Genomic DNA, 22,710 nt, shown 5'->3' with positions numbered 1-22,710 from the left:
CTGTGTCAAAGCTGTGTTGGGTGCACCTTTTTAACAGCAGTCAATGTACAGTGAGAACAGAAGTGAAAAATGCACACAGCCTTGAAGGGTGCCAGGACTTTTGGACAGGGGTTCAGACAAATGGGAGCCTAGACATACATACTGCATCTTATATGTCAAGCAGTCAGTGATGCATTGACAGGTTTAGGGGAGAGGGGTATGACAAGTTAGGACAACTTAATGTAGAGCAGCTCTGGAATGATGTGTTAAAAGGACATGGTGTAGGCATATAGTATACTGACCACATCCTGAAAAGAGTGCTTTGCACTGTAGGGAAACTATAAAGGATACCAGAGGACGTTTGTGACATATTTAAGGTTGGCTGACTGCTTAAAAGTTTTCATAATCAGCAGTCACAAGGCTACTGGCCTGCAGTCAATGATGTTGCTTGATTTGTCCTGTTTGGGAATGATTGCTAAAGTTTAAATCATGCAGGTTTATAACAACATGTAGGTACTTTAGTTGTATAGAGTGGTCGACAATGTCTGTGAGTATGGAAGCTAACAGAGCCACACAGTGCCTTAAAGTGCCAGGAGAAACACGTTGGGTCCAGCTGCTTTCCTGATGTTCTGTTTTATGAAGAGCTCGTGATCTCCTTAGTTTTGACAACAAGAAAGGAGAGTGAGGGAAGAGTGGGGCTGGAATGGAAATGAATGTACACAATAGCACCAATGGAGAGGAGGGGAACTAGAGGCATAGGAATGGGTGGGAGAGGAACATTGATCAAAACAGCAGTAAAACTGATTTAGCTGGTTGACCAGAGTGAGGAATGAGGGGGCCAGGGGACTTTTCCATCTGAAGCTAGTGAGACTCTGGAGGGAGCCCTGTGGTTGTTTTTGGAAAAGTACTTGGTCTTTGTAGCTTTGACTGCCTTGTTGAACCATTGCTCTGTAGAATGCTGTTCCTTGATATTCCTAGACCCATAAGCTTTAGGTTTTTAGTTTAGTTTTTAACACATATGAGCCCTCTCAATTCCTTTTCAAGGCAAAGTTTGTCATCATTGCACTATGATATATGATCTTTAATGCCAGGAAGACCTGTAGAACATTACACTGTCAGATTACTGATCTATACCATCAAACCTACCTCTCATGGCTGTGTAGACCATGGAGTCTAAGTTATCCTTCACTGCTGGCTGACGGATTTATAATAGTCGGCTTTTGCCTGTATGGTGGTACAAGTATGCACAAGTATTAATAACAGAGAATTTCTGCTCATGTGTGTAAGGCTTTCATTATGAATAGCCTGCTAATGTACAGCACCTCTGGAATGATGATGTGTTAAAAGGACATGGTGTAGGCATATAGTATACTGACCACATCATGGAAATGCTGCTAACTATCAATAAAGTCTAGCAGCTAATAGTAGCAAGCAATAAGTCATGGTGGGTCTTTGGTTGTCTTTCAAGAACCTCAACATGTTTCACCACACCGATCTTTCATCAAGAAAAACATCAACTTTTGTGCTTGTCATGCTCACCAAACCACTTTATTGGCAATTTCTGGATTAATAAGTTATTGTTAACCATGTACATGTTTAAACAGCTCTTAAGCATTACCTCTTGTTGACATTTCCCTAATGCAATATTTCTCATCTAGTTTCATTTATGCCTCTAGGAGACTGTGGACTGTGCTTTAGTCCTTTTTGTCATGGCTGTAGACTTGCCTAGATGACAGTTACAAAGTGCCAGCTACACCTTAATAATGCAATTTGTTCCGCACTTCTTTTGCCTGACACTCTTTACATAATACTTAAGTCAAAAGTATTTTAGACTTAAAATCAAAATGTGATCTATGCTTTTTTTCTTGTCTTTGTTCTAATTAATTTTTATGCCTATTATGATACATTTGAGAAATTCTAGCTAGAGTTATATATTGAGAAGCGTCATTAAGGCATTAGAAGGTAGCAACCATAAAAAAAGGAATAAGCAGAAATTCTAGCACTCTTTCTGTGAACATGTGTTGTTAAACACATAGCTGTTTCTGCTTAAGGTGTGGAGAAACTAATGAAGGTCAAGAAAACAACTCTGAAATAACAATGTCATGCATAAAATGTTAAATCAACAACACAAGCTTTCAGGACTCCATTTTCACCAGTCATATGTAGACACGGTGGCCTGCAGGCCTGACACTTCACCACTGTAAAAGGTATTGAACTTTCCCAGCATGCTATGCAACACATGACCCTGTTAGAGGAGTCCTGTCAGTATGCTTAAAATGTACGTGTTTGTGTGCACATATTGTGTTGATTTATGAAGTGAAAACAAGTAAACACAAACTGCAGCAAACTACATTTTCTGCAAATGTTAATGTATAGTTTCTTTAAATTTAATTTAAAAATAGAAAAAAAATCTAAAAGTAATTGTTGGACATTTTTGGACACCTTACAATTTTGGATCATTGTACTTTCATAGAAACTAGCCACTTTTCAGCTATAGTTTCCCGACTAAAGGAATCACATTTGCTTCTAGAATTTGCTGATATCTAGTGTAGTTTTTGCACTGTATCCTGTGGCACTGGATGCTTCACAGCCTCAAAGCAGAATACAGTGTGTAGGTTGTTGTTTTCATCAGATGTTGCTTTTTTTGTTCTCCAAACAAAAGTCAAAGAGTTCAATTTTTAGATCGTCAGTCCATAGAGTGTGTTTCTAAAATGTCTCTGGCTTAACCAGATGTTGTTATGCTAACTTGTGAGATTTCCTTCTAATGTCTCTTCCATGCAGATCATGTTTAGGCAAGCAACACTGCACAGTAGAATGGTGTGCCACCACTCCTTTGTTAGCTAAACCTTCCTTTAGGTCCTTTGCGGTCATATGGGCTTCTTGCTTTGCCTTTCTGGCCAACTTACATATTACTTATTACTTACTTATTAGTCTTACAGAACTTACTCTGACTGCCACAGTTCCCCTTAACATTTCTTCATGACACTTTGGGGAGTGAAAATTCAGAGCTGGAAGACACTTTGATATTCTTTTCATAGCCTTACTCTGCTTTGTAAGCATTCGTTAATTTCATTTTCAGACCATCAGCCAGCTGTTTAGAGGAGCCCATGGTTGTATCACCATTTTATTTTTCTATATTTTGAGTAAATCAAATATGTAAAATACTCTGCTATTTTATATTTTAATAACTGGTTTTTAAAGTTAAAAGTAAAAAATATATGTAATTTCACCAAGAGTACTCAAACTTTTGCATATATGTATGTATTTGCATATATATATATATATATATATATATATATATATATATATACGTGTGTGTGTGTATGTGTGTGTGTGTATATATAAATATATATTGTTGTCTGCACCCTGTACCTTCCAGCAGTAATATAATGTGAGCATTGTAGCATTGTTTTGGTATTTGCATTTGGAGAGCTCCGTGGAGACTGCATAGATGTGTTCATGCCTATGCAAGTATGCATGCATTCGCACATGTGTGTGAGAGAAGGAGTATGTTATATACATATGCTTCCTTCACTTCATCTCATAAAGATGCTGAAAGAAACCCTGTGAGACCCAATAGAGCAGGTACCTTTTTTCAATTAGAAATAGATTGGCTCAAGAGTTGTGAGATTCAAATACGACCCAGACATAACAACCACTGTGGAGATCTAGTGGAGGGGCTCTGCTGAGCATATGCTGCCGATGCGGGCAGCCTTTAGTATTGTTGGACTGTCGCCGGCGCTCTGTGCTGAGGGTCAGCGTGTCTCTTCTTCTAGCTGTCATCACTTAGACAAATATGTCTCTTCACAGCTACACAGCAAGACTACACTCATGTGGTTCTAGTAAATATTAATAATTCTCAGTGGTCTTTGGGACTGAGGTCTCTTCTTGAATTCATATTGCACAGACCAAACTTCAGTTGAAGGGACAGTCTTTATATTGCAAACTTGGATAATCACAGTTTGTTTAACCTGGAACTGGTTGGGTCACTGAGAGGCATTTTTACAGGCCCCATATTCTACATTTGTCTTGTACTTCTTTCCCCGTAGTGTCCACTTATGACATTTGTGTGAGACATATGCACCAAAGACAGTCCAAAAGACCATTTTTCAACTCCCTTTATCCTTTAAAATTAACCATGCAGTTTTTGTTGTTGTACCTATACAACCCCAATTCCAATGGACCTTGTGTAAAACATAAATAAAAACAGAATACGATGATTTGCAAATCCTTTTCAAGCTATACTCAACTGAATACACTACAAAGACAAGATATTTAATGTTCAAACAGATAAACTTTATTGTTTTTTGCAAATATTCACTCATTTTGAATTTGATGCCTACAACACATTCCAAAGAAGTCGGGACAGGGGCATGTTTACCACTGTGTTACGTCAACTTTCCTTTTAACAACACTCAATAAGAGTTTGGGAACTTTCAGCATTAATGGTGCCTTCACAGATGTGCAAGTTACCCATGCCATGGGCACTAACACACCCCCACACCATCAGAGGTGCTGGCTTTTGAACTTTGCGCTGATAACAATCCAGACAGTCCTTTTCCTCTTTGGCCCGGAGGACACAACATCCATGATTTCCAAAAACAATTTGAAACGTGGACTCGTCAGACCACAGGACACTTTTCCACTTTGCATCAGTCCATCTCAGATGAGCTCGGGCCCAGAGAAGCCGGCGGCGTTTCTGGGTGTTGTTGATATTTGGCTTTCGCTTTGCATGGCAGAGTTTTAACTTGCACTTGTAGATGGAGCGACGAACTGAGTTCACTGACCATGGTTTTCTGAAGTGTTCCTGAGCCCATGTGGTAATATCCGTTACAGAATGATGTCAGTTTTTAATGCAGAGCCGCCTGAGGGATCGAAGGTCATGGGCATTCAGTGTTGGTTTTCTGCCTTGCCGCTTACTTACAGAGATTTCTCCAGATTCTCTGAATCTTTTGATTATATTTTGGACTGTAAATGATGAAATCCCTAAATTCCTTGCAATTGCATGTTGAGAAACTTCTTTGGAACGTGTTGCAGGCATCAAATTCTTGTCTTTGTAAATCATCGTATTCCGTTTTTATTTATGTTTTACACAATGTCCCAACTTCATTGGAATTGGGGTTGTACATGTAAATGATATTTGTTATAACTGGCTTTTCTTGTAATGTGCCTAATTCAAAAAGCAGTCCAGCAGCCTTAAAACACTTCTTATAACTTTAATGTGAATGGGCAGGGTTTAACTACTGTAAGGCCCATAGGCAGAACATACAAATATAATCAATCCAAAAAGAGATATTTGGGACATGTGGACTGGGGCAGGGGTTCCCAAAGTCAGTTCACAGGACCTCTCATGTCTTGGGTCAAGTGTGTAGATCAGGGAAAACAAAATGTGCAGAGCATAGGGTCCTCAGGACCGCATTTGGGAGCCCCTTGATTTTAGCAAAATTTGGATAAGTGGGGCTTCTATAAGTTCCTAAGAGAAGCTTATGTTTCAAATGACAAATCCGCAATTTTCTTTGAATAGTGGAACATAATTTGATGTATCAATGGATAAATCCAAAACATTAGTTCTGCCTAAACAAACTTTCCATGCACACATGGGATAAATCATTATACTTAATAGGGCACAATAAAACAGGCTGTATTAAGAGAAAACAGAGAAAAAAATAATCAAGCTACTATGAATCCAACCAGTTCATTACATGGCATCATAACTGTAACTTGGCAGGACTGTGCCTATGCCCAGGGTACCTCATTTAGAACCATGCTTCCTTTCAGTGGGTAAGTCTTACATGGAACAATGTGTACACAAGTTACTTGAGAAATGTTACTCTGTTTCCATGGTGACTTATTCATCTGGGCCTGTTTCAGCATTCCAGCTCTTCATGACAGAAACCACTCTGGTCTCCACAGCTCCATCCTCTTTTCCAGAACATTCTTTTGCAGAACAGCCCAGCATACACAGAATCACAAATAAACTAAGAGAGATGGGGAAAAGGAAAAGATATTTCTTTCTTTTGGCGTAAATAAGATCTAGCTGAATTACACTGTGATCCACAGTGAGATGTATCTCTAAGAGCTCCACCTCGTTCAAGCCCTGAGATGGAATGTGTTTGTACTTCTATGAAAGAAATGAAGATGAAGTACATTATTGAAGCATGAAAGGGGTAATGGGTGTGTCTGGACCTGGTTTATTAGACATGAACCTAAAGCTTAAATACAGCTACCCACCTCATACATAACTGTGAGCTCTGACATGCAGGAGTGGTCAAAATAAGCAGATGTGTAATGACATCACTGGCCAGCCATTTTAAAGTGATGGAGTACTGTGTCGCAGCATATTTGGTTTTCCAAGTGTGGTCATATTAATAATTACATAGACTTTGAGAAAACATGCGACTGAGACAGTTCTCTCTTTAAGAGAAAATGGCTTGAGCTTAAGTTTCAATATTCAAGTAATTGTTTTTGGAGCATTTATAATTTCACTGGCAAAAATCAAAGCACAGGGGTTTCATTTGAATAGCACAGTCATGTAATTAATCTGTCCATTTGATGTTGATAGAACACTCCTTTAATCCTCGTACAGACCCACCAAAAATACAACAACAAATGTAAACACAGGGTGTATTACCTTTTGCAGAGTTTACCTTTATCTTTTATATTTTATTGACCTTCATTCTTACCTGTGATGCAGTAGAGAGCAGCTTATGTCTTGACTCTAAGAGCACTATAGGCCTGAGCACTGTTTCTGTGCATATGGAACACAGGTCTGCCTTTCTTATGCATGTAAACTTGACAGTGTGAGCATGGTTTGATTTCAGTCCAGAGCATTTTGGGACTCCTGCATACCGATTTTTCAATAGGAATTATAATATTCGAAATTGTCCAGAAGACTGATTTAAATATATGCTTACATTGGCACATTCATAAGCATGAGCCTCAGGTACAATGTTTATCTACATCAATGACAAGGTCACAAGACTAAGAAATGGAAAACTAAATTCAAAATAATAAACTACCATAAAGTATAAAGTAAGAAGAGAACCAGAGATAATATAACTTGGACAGAAAGCATTGTGACAAAAGTAGACAAGATAAAAAAAGTAGACAAGATAGAAAGGTAGCTTTTCTATCATATGTTGGGAACGCAGGGCTCAGTTAAAAGAAAAATGGCTTATTACTTACTTCTAATGTATTTCAATTAGAAAATCAACAAAACCAAAGCACTCCAGGGGTGCCCAAACTTTTGAACACGGCTAACTATATGTATAGTCCTCTCACCATAAAAGTGCACTTTGTAGTTCTACAATTACAGACTGTAGTCCATCTGTTTCTCTGCATACTTTTTATCCCCTTTTTACCCTTTAATGGTTCTTTAATGGTTAGGACCCTTACATATCCTGCCAAAATGATACAGCCGACAGTGTCCTGTGGGTAGTGTCCAGTGACCACTGATGAAGGACTTGAGGATGACAAACGCAAACAGCAACAGATGAGCTATCTCTGACTTTACATCTACAAAGTGGACTGACAAAATAGGTGTGCCTAAAAGAGAAGACAGTGTGTAGAAGCAGTAAATACATCCTAAGATCCATTTAATGATCCTTAGGTGTTACATCAGTGTAATGGTTCTTCCTAGAACTTTAAACTTCAGAAAGGTTTATCATGCACATGTCTTATTTACAAAAACGGTTCTCAAAAGGACTATCCTTTTGAAGGCACTTTAGGGAACCAAAACAGTTCTTTTATGGCACCCTTTGTATGGAACCTTTTTTGGTACGTATACTTTAGAGTAACAACAAAAAAGATTATTGTATTTCTGAATTAAGAGAAATATTCAACTTACAATAAGGAGAACATGCCATTAAAAGCTGGCTAAATCTTAAAAACATGAAATAATTGAATATCACTACCACAACCAGAAGACCCAAAAGTGCATGTAAGAATCGTACACATGAGCAGCTGGTCCAATTCTGTAAAGCCATAATAGAATCAGTTATCACATCCTTCATCCTCTGTTTCTGTCTGGCTTGGCTTTGCATCATTGCACTCTGAAAGAAAACTGCAGTGCATTGTGCCACACCCGCACTTTCAACTTGTACTTGAATGAGGAAGAGGGTGTGGAAAATCATGGTTGACCCTTCATATCCTGGTCACTCTGTCTGTTTCCCCTCTCAGCGGAGACCAAAAGCGAAAGCCGTAAGGACTAGGGCTAACTGTCACGTGCAACTTCTGACCCCAGGCTATAATCCTCATAAACAATGATCCTTCCATATCCCTCTTCTGTGACGTGTTGGGCCTGAATAAACTGGATAAACAGGTTCAAGATTTGAAAGGAGAGCCAAGTCACTTTTGAAATGTGCTAATTACATGTGCAGATACGTGACAAATAAAAAAAAAACTATATAAAGTGTCTTTATATGGTTTTGGGCCACCAGAAGAACAGCTTATGGGCACCCTGGTATAGATTCTACAAGTCTCTCGATATGTGTTTAAGTGATAGAACATCATTCTTCCAAAAGATACACCCCTACTTGGAGTTTTGTTGATAATGGTGGAGAGCGGTGCCTAATACATTGCTCAAAAGTCTTCCATAGGTGTTCTACTGGGTTGAAAGCTGGTAAGCAAAGGTCATAACATAGGATTGAAATAAATGTCACACTCATAATCACCATTTTATGACCCCTCATCCCCTGTGTTGTCTTCATCCCATCAGCATAGAATTCTATTATCATTGGATAAAAGTTATCAATCAGAATAACTTTATATTGATATGCAATGAACCTTTCCTTTAAAGACATAGCTGGACTGAAACTACACCAGCAAAATGCTCCCTACAGCATAACAGAGCTACCAGACCCACTCACTCAAGTGGTCAAGCCTTCAGGCCTGTAACGTTCTCTTGGTGTACGCCACACATGCGCTTGCTCACATATGGTGAAAGATGACTAATCTGACCATTTACTTTTCCCCACATCTCTGTAGACCAGTGCTTATGCTTTTTACACCACTGAAGTCTCAGATATGCACTGTTCCTAGTAATAAGGGGTTTATGCACTGCAACTCTACAATGTCCATCTCTATATAGTTGTGGCTGCACTGTTCTTGCATTTTAAAGGTATTTCTTAGAACTTCATGCATCAAACTAATTTTTTTATAGTTCTTTTGAGAATGTACTACTGAAACATAACATACACTGCATTTATTTATGCATCTCAAAAGTGAGAAAAGGGTAAGAACTATTAAAGCTTCATCTCTAAAAAAAAAAAGCCTACTGTATTGCTATTACTGTTTGTTTTCATGCTCTCTGGACATCTAAAAGTTACCACATGCATCAACTGTCTTCATGTGTCATCTTCTACTCAGTTGATTGGCATTCTCAAGAACTTTATTAGACCTAACCCACAGGCCAGAGACTAATAGGTTGCTCCTTAATTTGAGACTTGCAGTACAAAACTAGTGCTCAGCAGTGTAAGTCATGTTTGATATTCCCACAAGATATGTTTCTCAAATGCTCGCTGCCTTCCTCTGCTCTTTCTCTCCTTTCTCCACCCTTCAACTCACTCTGCCAATCCCTTCATCCTGGCAAGGCTTGAAAGTGTGGATCCAGAGGGAGAAAGTGAGTGGGGAAAGGGAGATGGGAGGATGGATGAGGGGGATTCAGTAACCGTAGGCCAGCACCAGGCCATCTACAGAACTTTATTGTTTCAGCGTGCCATTCCCCATTTGTTTTCTATAAAAGCCACATGGTAGCATTTTGGGAGCTTAAACTAGATTGGTGTGCATCATCTCAGGTCTGTAACATTTGCTACTTGCTTGCAAGAACTGTCTTAATAAAAACTCCCTCAAAAGTACAGAGAAAAATTATATGGGTCGGTGGCCGAAACTGGACAAACTGTAGGTCAATATTGAAATATTGAGAACTGTTTTCTCTTGTATGCATTTGTGTGCTGTGAACCTTCCGTGAGACAGAGGCAGAAGAGATAAAAATAACCAGTGAAGCCAAGTCCTCAAGGTGGAGGAGAAAGTAAACCAAGCTGGGTAAACCTACAAATTCCTACATTTTTTCCCCCTGAAATATGTGCAATATTAGCCTAGCATAATAATCACTTGTAGAGAATATGCGTAGGAGTGAACAAAGGGGCTAAAAGCAAACAGAACCAAGTAAACAGTCAACTTATCACATGGACTCCATCCCTCTCCTTACGCTGATATTGCTGTAGGCCCTATATTTTAAAGTTGTGTTCATTAAAAGGTGTTGGTGACGGTCGATGATGGCTGAGTTGTGTTTGGTTAGGGCAGAACAATGACGCAGGGGAAAGTTAGCAGACGGCTGAAAGGCAAGAACAAAGAAAGGAAGAAAGAAAAGAAAGACGGAAATAGGGCAGAAAGTGAAGAGAGAAAGACATACAGAAAGGAATTCCTGAGAGCATATGGAAGAATGATAGAGGTTTTCACACAGTACACAATCCCAGCTGTATATCCCCCTGATACACAGGTCTAATTCTGCCAAATGATTTACATGAACGTCTGTGCAAAGCCATTTCCTCCTTGCTCTTGTTCCAATATACACCTTGAATACATTTATTGCAGTATAATCTGGAATGATCACTCTAAGGAACATATTTTTCATCTCCGATTAGGCTCTGCATAATTTCTCCTTTTTTTCTCTAAATGTCAATGAATTAATGAAGAGCACTTAGATTTATCCAGTAAATAATACCCCTGCCTCCAGCATTTAAAAATGCCTAGAATGTACCCTATGCATTATGACATTTGAAAAGGAAAACAGAACAGGGCTCATGGGTAGACAAGAAAGAGAACGGCAATACTCACAGCTACCTCTAGTGGCTATTGGTGAAAACGCTGTCAAAAGACTTTGAAAGACTTTCAAAAATCTTTAACAGCATTACTTGCAAAGTTGACTGAAAAGATGTATAAGAAGGAGCACCACCACAATATGACTGAAGCTTCTAAGATTGGAATCCTAGCTCCATAACCAAGATGCACAGCATATTAACAGTCATTTTCTTTCCACTTGAGATTGACGAGGTGAGGAATGCTGGAAAATGAGACTCCTGAATGACGTAAGGCCATTAACAGGTGTTAGGCCCAAACATCTGGTACAGAAATGAGCGCCTTTCAGTAAATGGCCAATGATCTCTGCCCTATGCCCTAAACCAGTCTACACACCCCCAAGTCACCCTGTTAAAACACATTGGCTCCCAAAAACACCCCTGCCCCGCACACGCACCGGTGAACTTGCAGCCCTTGATTGCTTCCATGTTGCTTGAGTAAACATCTGAGACAAATTAGGCCCTTGTTATTGTTGTTTGACTTCAGCTGCACTGTGGAGCTACACTGCAGGTATAACAGTCTCCAGCAGTGTAAAGGCCTCTTCTTGATAACCTCAGGAGAGGCGCAGGGGTGGTGCCACAACACTTCATTACATACGTGTGGAGGGACCTGTCACAGGCTCGGCAGTTGCACCAGGCACACAGGTCCCATTCTCTACACAGCTACAGGACCCCTCCCAGACTGACCGCAACAACATTGCACTTTCTATAAAGTCTTCTACCAGACCACGCAAGACTGAAGCTCTGTTCTCACTTAGACATGGGCCCCATTCTGAACATGTTGCTTTAAGATGGATGATAAAATTTGCTTGTGACCAGCTGATAAGAAATAAAAGAGTTTTGTGCTGCGTAATGCATCAAAATGATTAAACTGTATATAAATTTAAGGGCATTTTGTATGCTACAGGCCTAAAAAGACACAAGTGTGGGAACACGGAGAGGCCTAAGACACCTATTCAGTTAGTAATTTATTACATTTAATTTGTAAATAAATACACTCACATGTGCCACATATCCTTTAGATGACTAACCAAAATAAAAAATAAAAAAATTACAACAGAAACAAAACCAAAGAAAAGACACACATGGCTTTTTACACGTTACGACCAACTATGAGATGCAAATTCCACAAGATTCCACAAAATCTTTCCAACGTGGGGCCAAGGGAGAAGATAAAGATAACCCTAGTTAGAGGGGATACACTGTACATCTGTGCTCAATTACAATCCAAATTAAAATAAGCCTGCACACACTTCCTCTGTTTCCTTCACTCAGCAAATCTATGATGCAGAAATAAAGAAACTTTAATGTGGTGAATAATTTCTTTAGCTTTGGTACTGTTTTCCCCCTATTACAAATGTGAGTAACACTGGATGTAAGTTAAAATGTTTTATCACATATTAGGAGAGGGTGTTTCAGTTTAAAATAACAGCAGTCATTCTACAATATGAACTTTCCAAGCGATAACAAGGGCTGGAGAATTTTGTTTCTTGAACTTTTGAACAGAGCTTTACATCTAACGAGTTAGGAAAGATAAAAAAGTGTCAGGTGGTTGTAATGGCCTTAACCAAAAAGACAGGAAAAAAAAAAATACAAAAGATGAGTGAGGATGTACTGTATTTCAATGTCTGAGGAGCAGGAAACGAGCTCAGTTGTTTTTTTCTTTGTACTGTTTCTTTTGACTGAACTGTAGGTCTGTGGTTCCCACCAAAATTTCATGATTGAAGTCTCTCAGGTGCAAGAGGCCAGTGCTGCTCCAGCACTAACACATCACAACAGCCTCATTCATCTCCTGCAGGCAAGTTTTCCTCAATCCTCTTGATGAACTTCATACGGATCTCCGTCACGTTGTCTCCTCTTAGTGTGTCTTGAGCAAATCGCACATCCACCGCCATTTGAACCTGCGAAAAAAGACCAAAACAATTGACCATGTCCCAAACGGTGGCATCAACTTGACAATTTCCTTTCAATATACAAACACGCCACACTTAAAATCTCTTTACCATCTCCAGCGCTCCTCTCAGCACTCCACAAAGCAAGTTGGAGTAGATCAAAGTGCTGTGGTTATCTGGAAGCTCCACAAAGTCTACCAGGGGGTTACTTTCCAGGATGAGGGAGAACTCATCTCCTGCAGGGCTCCAGTTGGTTACACTGGGGGTAATGCCCAGGTACATCTTAAAGGCTACCTGTCCATTGAAAGCAGTTTGTTTTTTTTTAAAAAGAATACATACATTTTTAAAAAACAATCACACAAACAAACAAAAAAGCCTTTGGCTATATGAAATGGACAAAGCCTAAATAACCGGTGATGTAATCCAAGTGTGATATTTAAATGATTTTGCAGGTCTAGAAGATTCTTTGTAGGTGATGTATATGCCTAAAGACATCCACAGCTGCTGAAATAACCTGGGTGAGATTTTTAATCGTGGAGAACAGAAAGCTCAGAAATCTTGACCTCAGAGTGGCTGTTTGAACTCTCCCCATGGAAGCAATGGAAGCGCTAGAGGGCTCAAAGACTCAGTATTCTGATCAGGAGCCCAGTGCTCTGTGCAAACAGACACACGGTAGATTAACATCTGACAACGTGGCTCGCAGTGGAAAGCAAAGAGAGAGAACAGGGTGGGGGGAGAGAGCAAAATACTGTCATTCTTTCAGTGTGAACTAACGCTTTCTGCAGTGCAATGTTTCGCAACTGGTGTAAGTAACAGGACATCTGGTCATTATGGACCAAAGACAACAAACACTGGGGAACAGGCTACTTGAGTCCCTCAGACACTGCACATGGCAGACTGGTTGAATTTATGGTGGCACGGCTAGAATATTTCTCCACCTGCATGATTCAGAAAAATCTAAACAACAGCACAAGTGATGAAAGCTTAGAAACTTTGCAGGCTGCTGGAGACCAAAGTTCAAATTGCAGTCTTGCTTTGCTGCACATTTACAAGGTAATTTGTATGAGAATTGTTCTAGTACCTTTGCAATGACATCAGCTGTTTCTCGGAAATCGTGACACCTGCCTACACTGGAGCGAGCCAAGAAGTCCTCGATGAGACGCACTCCAATATTGTAACCCCTTCAAAATTAGGTAGAAAAACACAAAAGAAGGAAAACAAAAAACATTTTATAAGCACTTCGGAAGAAACACAACCTCATCTTTTATGACATCTTTTAATTCATAACACTGTTACAGTTTTGGTTGAAAACATTCATATCAGGGTCATGTCAGGGCTAAAATGTCAAGCACTGAGATAAAGAACTTCTGATCAATTCCTTTCACATTTGTTATGTCAAACAGGAATTAGGACTGAGATCTTGGCTGAATCAGTAACTCCACCTCTGAGCACAAGATTTACTGGCTATATCCACCAGTAATGTTGAATTGCTTTAAAGCAATTAAAGCTATTAATTGATTTCTATTAATTATTTTACAATGAAAAACCCAGACCTTCTAAAAGGTTCCTTAATGTAACAAGACAAGCATAGGAATATTAACAGCAATATATCATTATCAGCATTAGCTTTGGTTCCTTTCCAAACAGGCAGTGGAATTCGTCTGTGTACTGCAGGATTGAGCCATCCATTTTAAAAGACAGGACTCTAGCCACACAGTTGCTCTATTCATTTTACATCATGCTGTGGGCAGGGAGGTCTCAAAAGGGGTATAATGGTACATTTCACTCCTTTATTCTACTAACAGACCACAGACAGACTAACAGACTACCTCACACCATCCACTACCTACAAGCAGGCAGAATGCAGACAATACAAATTCCTTTTTACAGTTGTTTGGTGAACTGATCGGACACAACTGTGTTCTTGCAAGATGTGCCATCAAATAAAAAGGCATGCAATGAACGTTTCCTGGAAATAATGCAAGGCTTTGAGTGAAGTTAAAGAAATGGTTCAGCAAAAATCTAACTTACATAATTTCCCAATTTTGCTTCTTTAACTTTGGACTTAGGACTTTGTAGTACACACACCAAAACTGTTTCTGTAAATACATCCTCAAAACACCCCACTCAAACTGTGTCCAGGTCTTTACTAAGGTTGTGCATGCTGTGTTGATTCTGGCCAGAGTATGATGTAATATGAGCTATAAAAATGAATAAAAACATTACCATGTAAATGAATGTAAAGGGCAGCATGTTTAGGCAACAGGTGTGTATCAAGGTATCTGCTTTTTTTTCTTCATTTTTGTAGCTCATAGTAAGACTGTAATCTAAAGAACATCAACAAGCAGGTTCAGTGGGATGTGAGAATTTCTGGGGATGTATTTACCTTGTAGCCTTGTTCCAGCACAAAATAAAAGAAGCAAAACCTGGGATAAGTGGTAAACTGTGTACATATTTTTTAAACTATGCTATTTGATTAAATTTGAATATGATACTTGCACACACAGAGAGAGAGAGAGAGAGAGAGAGAGAGAGAGAGAGAGAGAGAGAGAGACTTACATTTTATCAAGCTGCTTGTTGACTTCCTCATCATTCTCATAGTCCTTACATAGTTGAGTGACCAGGGCTCCATATGTGAGAGTAAACAGTTCAGAATTCTGTTAAAGAGAAAAGGGAAAAAGCCACTCAGGGAAGAAATACTTTACTGAGCATTTTCAACTAACTAAAAGCCTGCTTTTCTTTTCCTCAAAATAGCTTTTTTATTAAAGCAAATAACTTTCACTCAGCCTACATATTGTCACATTCCTTCATGTTAGTACTAAATACAAAAAGTCCTACTTTTTTCTGACCGTTATATGCAACGGCACCATGTAAACTTTCTTGCAGGTGTGAAAGAACCGCTAGGGCTGAAGGATGTTAACCATGTGTAACACGACACTTACCATAAAATCAACCCTTGCTTTAGACCAGGCAGAGTACCAGAGAATTCAGTATTTTCCCTTCCATACACAATTCAACTAATCAGCAAAACGTCATTATTTTAATAAGTCAGTCTAAAGTGTTACAAAAGTGACAACTCGAGGACTGACAACCATCTCCTGGTAACAATTCTTTTAGCTGAGCCCGTCATGTGACTCCCCACTTCTTAAAGTCTTGGGCACCTCCTTGTGGCCTAACATAACCTTGTACCAGTAGCCGGCACAACCTAAACCATTTGGTACTGTAAAAAAAACAAGTATTTAACACAGCATCTGAGATTAAGGCCCAGAACTGATTCTTGTGTCCCCACAGCTTATTTACATTCAGGTTCGGTCATTTGTAAAGAAAGAAAAGAACTTTTTACAACAGGTGGGTAATATGACAGCATTTATTGTTATTATGTTAAATTACATGACATTACATCATGAGATGCTTTTTGAGCATATCATGGAAATGAACATTATTTTACTTACAAAGAAAGAATAATTTGCCCTAAATAACTGGACTTAGAGCAGCACAGTATGTCAAATATTAACAAAAACATCGTGTTCATAGTTTTTGATAGTAATATTAAAACGTGACACTGTTCCAACTTGAATATTGTACTACATATGATGTGATGTGAAAACACAATGTTTCTACCGTTGGACTGTTGTGTACAGGCACCCCACATTGACGGGGTGTACTTTATCATTCTTGTAGATACAAACAGCTACACTAGTGATGGGCAATGAACATAAATGCATCAATAACATGTTAACAGAGCGGAGGTTCCCACGTCTTGGAGGTCTTGGAGAACCTCTGTACTGGGTTTTTGTTGACAATGTGTTAATGCAAGCCACAGAATATACATTTCTACTATTTAAAGCACTTAAACCTTCCCAGAAAAACAAGACTGCTTATCTTCTTGTCTGAAAGCCATCCGCCATTCATTTTTACTATCGTTAAGGTCTAAAGCGCCGAGGGATTTTAACGAAATAGATAACTAATAACGTTGACCGAGAACTAACCTAACCGCTCACAGACACTTTCGAACTTGACACAGCAGCAAACAAAATAAATAACAGACAGAAAACTAAATAAACTCTCGTTCAAAACAGTCCAAGCTAACTGCTGCACGGATCCCATTAGCCCCAACATTAGCGCTAAACGCTAAACCAACACAGACACAAACACGCTCTCACCATCTTCTTGCTGTCGGTGGATCTGTTGGACTGCCTAGACATGGTGTATTGTATTTCGGCGGTGTACGGGTAGGTTACAAGTTATATTTTATTGATTTGCCTGCTAAAACCGTGCTCGTATTCCTATAGCTATCGATGTCAAAGCTACTTCCTGAATCACTTCCCGTTTGTCGGAGGTTGTTTTTCGCGTTGATTCTTGGGAGTTGTTGTCTTTTGCTTCTCCGTCCTATGACGCCGTACTACAGCATCGGAAACCGTGCTTGTGTTTACTTTTCTAGCCTGTCAAAGATCAGTTTGCTGTTTATTTTGCATTTTTTTTCAGGACAGAGAAAAAAGTCTATAGATATTTGGCACCTTTTAGCCATGAAGCTTATGTTTCAAAAGAAAGACCACCTTTTCCATTTCCCCCCACCAGATGGCTGTGTACGCAAAGAGAAGCGGCACCCAGGTGGAGCAGGTACTACTAGGAGGATTACTTGAGAGACTCGACGCCACAAGACTCAAAACATCATGTATTCGCCGTACATAGCTCATTACACAGTTAGCTGTGTTGTTTGGAGGATATTAGAAACTTAAAGAGCCCATATCCTACATTTACCTGTTTTTTTCCCCTTTGATATGGTGTTAATATATACTGTAGTATTTCATAAGTTATAATGCACGTTTGCATGACCAACCACCATTAAACAGACTGTTCTTGTTACTGTGATTACTATATGTAAATAATCTCTGCTCTGATTGACTGTCTTGTCTTGCGTCTCACTTAAAAAACAGGTCCAGGCTGAAACACTCCCTGTGGCTTCAGCGTGAATTGGGGGGTGAAACCACTGCAGACTGAATAGGATGCTATATGTGAGTGTGATGGTTCTGACATCAGAAAAACACTTAATTCACAATAGCCTGTTGTCCAGTTTAATGTGTATATGTGTTGACTGAGGACTGTGTTGACTGAGGAAATAATGGTTTGTTTTAAATTTTAATCTTGTTTACTTACTACATCAAACTTATTTCACAAAAAAAGTGAAAATTCATGTATCCATGATATCCATAACTTCTGCATAACTTGTGTTTTGTAAGATACATGATCCAGATTTCACAAATGCAAGATCAGAGGAGGTATTCTGTAGCTGAAATCAAGGAAAGTATGGAAAGTATCTTATTCAGCCCAATTTAGAAAAGTTCCAGTTGTTTCATCCACTCTTTTATACATGTTCCCAGGTTCTGGGGCTGTTTGTGGTTCAGTAATTATGACTAATGAGTGCGGTGTCCAGTTCTGGAAAGTGCAGAGCTCAAAATAGTATTTCTCAAATGTATCATTATAAATCTAAACAGTTGCATTTACTTTAATGGCCATTAGGGCTGCTACATATTTGTTTCAATAAAACATTTGCAGAACCCCTGAAACAGATTTGGATTTTAGCATGCTGTGCTGAGTCAGCTTATCTAGCTTGGGAAAAAAAATCCCAGCTCTGGTTGCTCATTATCAGTTTTGTTTTTTTTTCTTTGTGTTGTCTTTTGCATGTAGCCCAGGCCGGGGATGATGGATATGCTCGTTAAAACATGGGAATCATCTGAGGGAAGGAAACCAATAGCAACATGGTATCACATTATAGATAGTAGTGTGTATGTGAAAGCTCTCTTATTCATTTGATTTTGATACTCCCAAATTGCCTCATGGGTCAGCAATGAAGACTCCTTTTTTATTGATTCCAACTTATAGCATGGCCTACATGACTGCAGTAAATATGAAATTAAATTTGTCCTCACTCTGATGGCCTTGTTAATTTTTCTCTGTAGCCAAGTAGGCTGTCTGCCACGAACTGTACTTTTGTAATAAATGTGTCCAGTAATGATAGATCAGTACTGTAAGCACACTTGATATAGCCTTATATATTTTTTTATTAATGCAACAAGACGAATTCTTCCAAAGCATTGAGGAGAGCAGGGTACAAACTAACATGGTGTAAAACATGGATATTTTATGGTGAAACATGTTCATTCACTCTCTTGGTAGTTTGGTAGTTAGCTATCTCTATCTCTTTTGAGCATATAAATAGTTTAGAGTAAGAGCTAACAAGGCTGAAGCACAGCCTTCACATGGAGGGGTTCATTTTAACAGTGATACTAAGGGAATTAAGTCTCCTATGTAAATTAAGTCTATGTAAATTCAAACCTTTCATGTCAATTCAATACAGTATTTTTTTATGCACAGATTGATCAAAAGTATGTCATGAAAATAAAATGTATTTCAAATGTATTGTGCTGATATACGCTCCTCTACAGTGGTAAAAAAATAATCTTAAATATTTTATGCATTTTGTTGAAAAAGCTCATCTAGTTCGAATAACATGGAAGTGCATTGAATTCATTGTGTTTGCATCAATTTACCAGGTTTTTAAACTAGCCCCTCAGTCTGTAACAACTAACCCCATCCACAGGGTTAGCTATAATATTTGCACTTAACTCAGCTTTCAGCTGAATTGTTTCTAAATGTTGGGGGTGTTGGAAACAAAAGTTTCATTTGTAGCAGAGCTGTGTGGGTTGCTTGTATAAAAATGTCTCAGTCTTCCTCAAATACTTTTAAAATTACTTAGCAAAAATAAATAAATATGTCCTGCTCCACTTTCCCCTTCTGTGCATAGAGTCATGTGGACACATACCTATAGTCAGTGGTTGAATTATAATTTTTTAGGGGAGATGGTGGGTTCAAATGACTTGGGTGGGGTGGTACTTAGCTGGTTTTTAAAATCAAAGTACCTCACTGACTTGACTTGTAACCAACTCACTCACTCAGATTTAACAGGATGAATTTTCCACAAGGGGGCACCAGTAGCAGTTAAATAGCTTTTGATGCTTCATAAGAGCAGTGACTTGTGTCGCCTTTTCAGCTATCTTGTCTTATACTGTGATTAGGCTGTATGTTTGTTTATATAGAACAAGCTATATAAGCTCTTTAATTCATTGTTTTTCCAATGAGTGGCATGCATCTTTACATGAGGGCCTTTTTACATCTCTACATGTGTGTACCTTTTCCCGATTGTAACTTCTTGGTCAAATTTAAAGACTTAAAAACTCCCAAAACATCCAAGGCAACCTTGAATGACATTCTCAACTATGGATGAAATGGAAATTAGACATCTCAAAGGAGCATCACAATATAGTTATACCATGGTGTTTGTTAAACAAATGATTATTTTATATGTATATATCTCTTCAGCAATTTATTTCTACCATTTAAAAATCATTGTATTATGTGTGCCTTTCATTTGTTAATTCATTACTCCCTTGATGCGTTAATGTTATCTGTATGCATATGCTTCTACAGTGAACAAGTTTAATCATATCTGAATGTGCACAGTATTCTGAATGAATGCTACAAAATAACTTTACTTGATTTGAGGAATAAGTGGGATCAAAGCACCTTGAGCACCTATCTACCTCACACAGTAACTGCAGGCCTCAGGTTATTCCCACATAAAAACCATCAGTTATGATATCTAAAAGATTGTGCATCACAGACAAAGCTGCAAATAAAGGCACTGAATGGCCAGAGAATGAGAACATGGAGTTTTGTGATGAAAATGAATATAATGCAGACCAGTAAAGGATATATATTTGGTTTTATTATAAGGTTATATATTTGTGCAGAATCCCCTTCTCAGTTGTCTTTGAAATGTAATGAACTGTGCAGCTCTCCTCGCTTTTAAATCATACATGAACGCTAATGATGCACACTCTAAATACTTAAAATCTGTATGTCAGAGAAGATTGTTAAGTAAGCATTTTGTCCTGTAAATTAAAGGTAGTGCTATTAATTGAGACCAACCACAGCAGTAGCTATTACTTCATAAAAATTATGCCCAGCTCAGCAATTTTAATTTCTGCAGGGAGCAGCTTGTGGAATTGCACATGTATGTAATAATTTAACATGGGAGTATATGCATCTACTGACAGAATCATGATCTAAAGTTCTTGGTTATTAGCATGCACAGGGCGATTTATTGTTATTACTGGCCTGTATGCTCTCTTGCGGAGTGGTGTTCAGTCGCACTTCAGTTTGGTGGGAAAAGTCAGCAAGTTATTGCAGAGAAAGCACCAGGAAACATCAGTGGTCCCTGACTGGGAGTTTAGGAGGGTTGCTTAGCAAAGAGGCAGCAGAAAGCATTCAAATCTGGCCCAGAGCTGTTCACAAAAGCCATGGGGGAAAATATTTCACTGATTTGGCAAAATATAATCTTAATATGAGCTCAGATGTGCTTGCTGTAACCATAAGCTATATTATCATCAATGATTAGAGCATGTGATGTAATGATCCATGGCCTGTTATTGTCTACTTTAAATCATATGTTTTTAATGACAGGTTTTTTCTAAATTAATTCTTATCAGGGTAAATGGAAAACAAGGCTTACAACTGGGACGCTGACTTGTAAATGTAAGGGAAAACCAATGTCTCTTTCTGCAACATACGGTGATGCAATTTTCACTGCAGTGCACTACAGCGCTTTGGGAAATCTGTCTTTTCTCACGGCACTCTATTATACCAAAACATTTTCATATATGTTTCTCTTGTGATGTTTTTTACAAAGAGTTTTCTATGAGAGACTTGCAAGGAAGACAGCAATGCACTGCAATATATTTGCATAACTTGACAACATCTCCCGAAGACCATGAGGATAAGACTCCTGAGGAAAAGGAGAACCATCCACCTCTGGCTAACACTGCACACACACACACACACACACATAATCTAAACCACTTATCCATCTGGGTTGTGGGACTGTATAGACAATTTACAACAAATAAATTATGAGAATTCTGATTAAAGAAATAAGATTAAGCAGTAAATAGTAGAATTCAGATCTGTGTTACTAGTGTGTCAAAGATTATCAGAATTAAACCTAGGGTGCTTTCCCACTGACCTTGTATGGTTCAGACCTTTTGATGTTACAGCTTGGTCCAAAACTGAATAGCAGGTGTGCAAGTTGCTTTGGACCACGACTTCCATTACTAACCATTACTTCCAATTTGTTTGCATACAGCTGTGTTGCCGTACTAGTCTCTAGAGTGAGATATCCCACTTTAAAGACTATAAACCCCTCCATCTGATGAAGGATTTTGATGGTGGGTCTTGAGGGGCCAGATGTGATTATAAAATGAAAGCATCAGGGGACAACCATGAGAATTACTGGGCTAAATGTGGATGGGAGAGTAAATTTATTGAGGTATCAACAAGCTGAGTGGGAAATTTTAAAACCAATCCAACACCTCATGAATGTGGAGCTTAAAGTGGAGAGTTGATGGTGAACTTGTCAACATAGTCCAATGAACCACAAGCCTGTTATTAGACAGTGAATGTAATGTAAGTTCTCATTACCGTAAAGTCCCCCCAAAAACTCCAGTTGGGCATGTAAATCTGGAAATGCATATCCAGGAAACACATTACATGCAATAAAAATAAGAAGTACTTGTTGTGAGAGAAAAGCAGTTTCATTAGCTAAGGATAGCTAGCATGTTTGCCTTGTGTTCACACTGTATTTAGGATGGTAAAAGAAAACAAACTAGAGGATCTGAGGTGAGTTTTAGATGGCGTTAAAGGGTTAGTGGTGCGTGTTGCTGCAGTCCAGAACCAAAAAAGTTTAATGGGTTGTCCCCAGATGTGTAGTCTGTCTGTGTCGATTGTGGGATCGTGTTTGGGCCTGTGAGACTAGGCCTAGTTGGGTGGAACTTCTTTAGAACTACAGGGCTTTTGGGTGGATATTTGAGGGCATGCGAATGAGCTGTTAAATGAAGAAGGAAGCCAGGTAGATATCATTACTACTA

The 22,710-nt window shown here is 38.8% G+C and overlaps 1 protein-coding gene and 1 long non-coding RNA gene across 2 annotated transcripts; one reads left to right on the top strand and one right to left on the bottom strand.

The window, feature by feature from the left end:
• Positions 1 to 12,209: 12,209 nt before the first annotated feature.
• On the bottom strand, positions 12,210 to 17,064 carry trappc3 (trafficking protein particle complex 3). The gene is made up of 5 exons (XM_017694252.2): positions 16,891 to 17,064; positions 15,287 to 15,384; positions 13,809 to 13,908; positions 12,839 to 13,021; positions 12,210 to 12,736 (listed from the first exon to the last, which is right to left on the bottom strand). The coding sequence occupies exons 1-5, from the start codon at positions 16,930 to 16,932 to the stop codon at positions 12,617 to 12,619; spliced, it is 543 nt and encodes a 180-aa protein (XP_017549741.1). The 5' UTR covers positions 16,933 to 17,064; the 3' UTR covers positions 12,210 to 12,616.
• A 597-nt stretch (positions 17,065 to 17,661) lies between these two features.
• Positions 17,662 to 18,659, top strand: LOC108424835. The gene is made up of 2 exons (XR_001857649.1): positions 17,662 to 17,742; positions 18,416 to 18,659. It is a non-coding gene; the product is annotated as an uncharacterized LOC108424835 (long non-coding RNA).
• Positions 18,660 to 22,710: the final 4,051 nt, after the last annotated feature.

This window comes from Pygocentrus nattereri, chromosome 27 (genome assembly GCF_015220715.1).
Source record: "Pygocentrus nattereri isolate fPygNat1 chromosome 27, fPygNat1.pri, whole genome shotgun sequence".
NCBI classification, from domain to species: domain Eukaryota; kingdom Metazoa; phylum Chordata; class Actinopteri; order Characiformes; family Serrasalmidae; genus Pygocentrus; species Pygocentrus nattereri.
The sequence above is the reverse complement of the archived record's forward strand: the minus strand, read 5'-3'. Positions and strand labels throughout refer to the sequence as shown.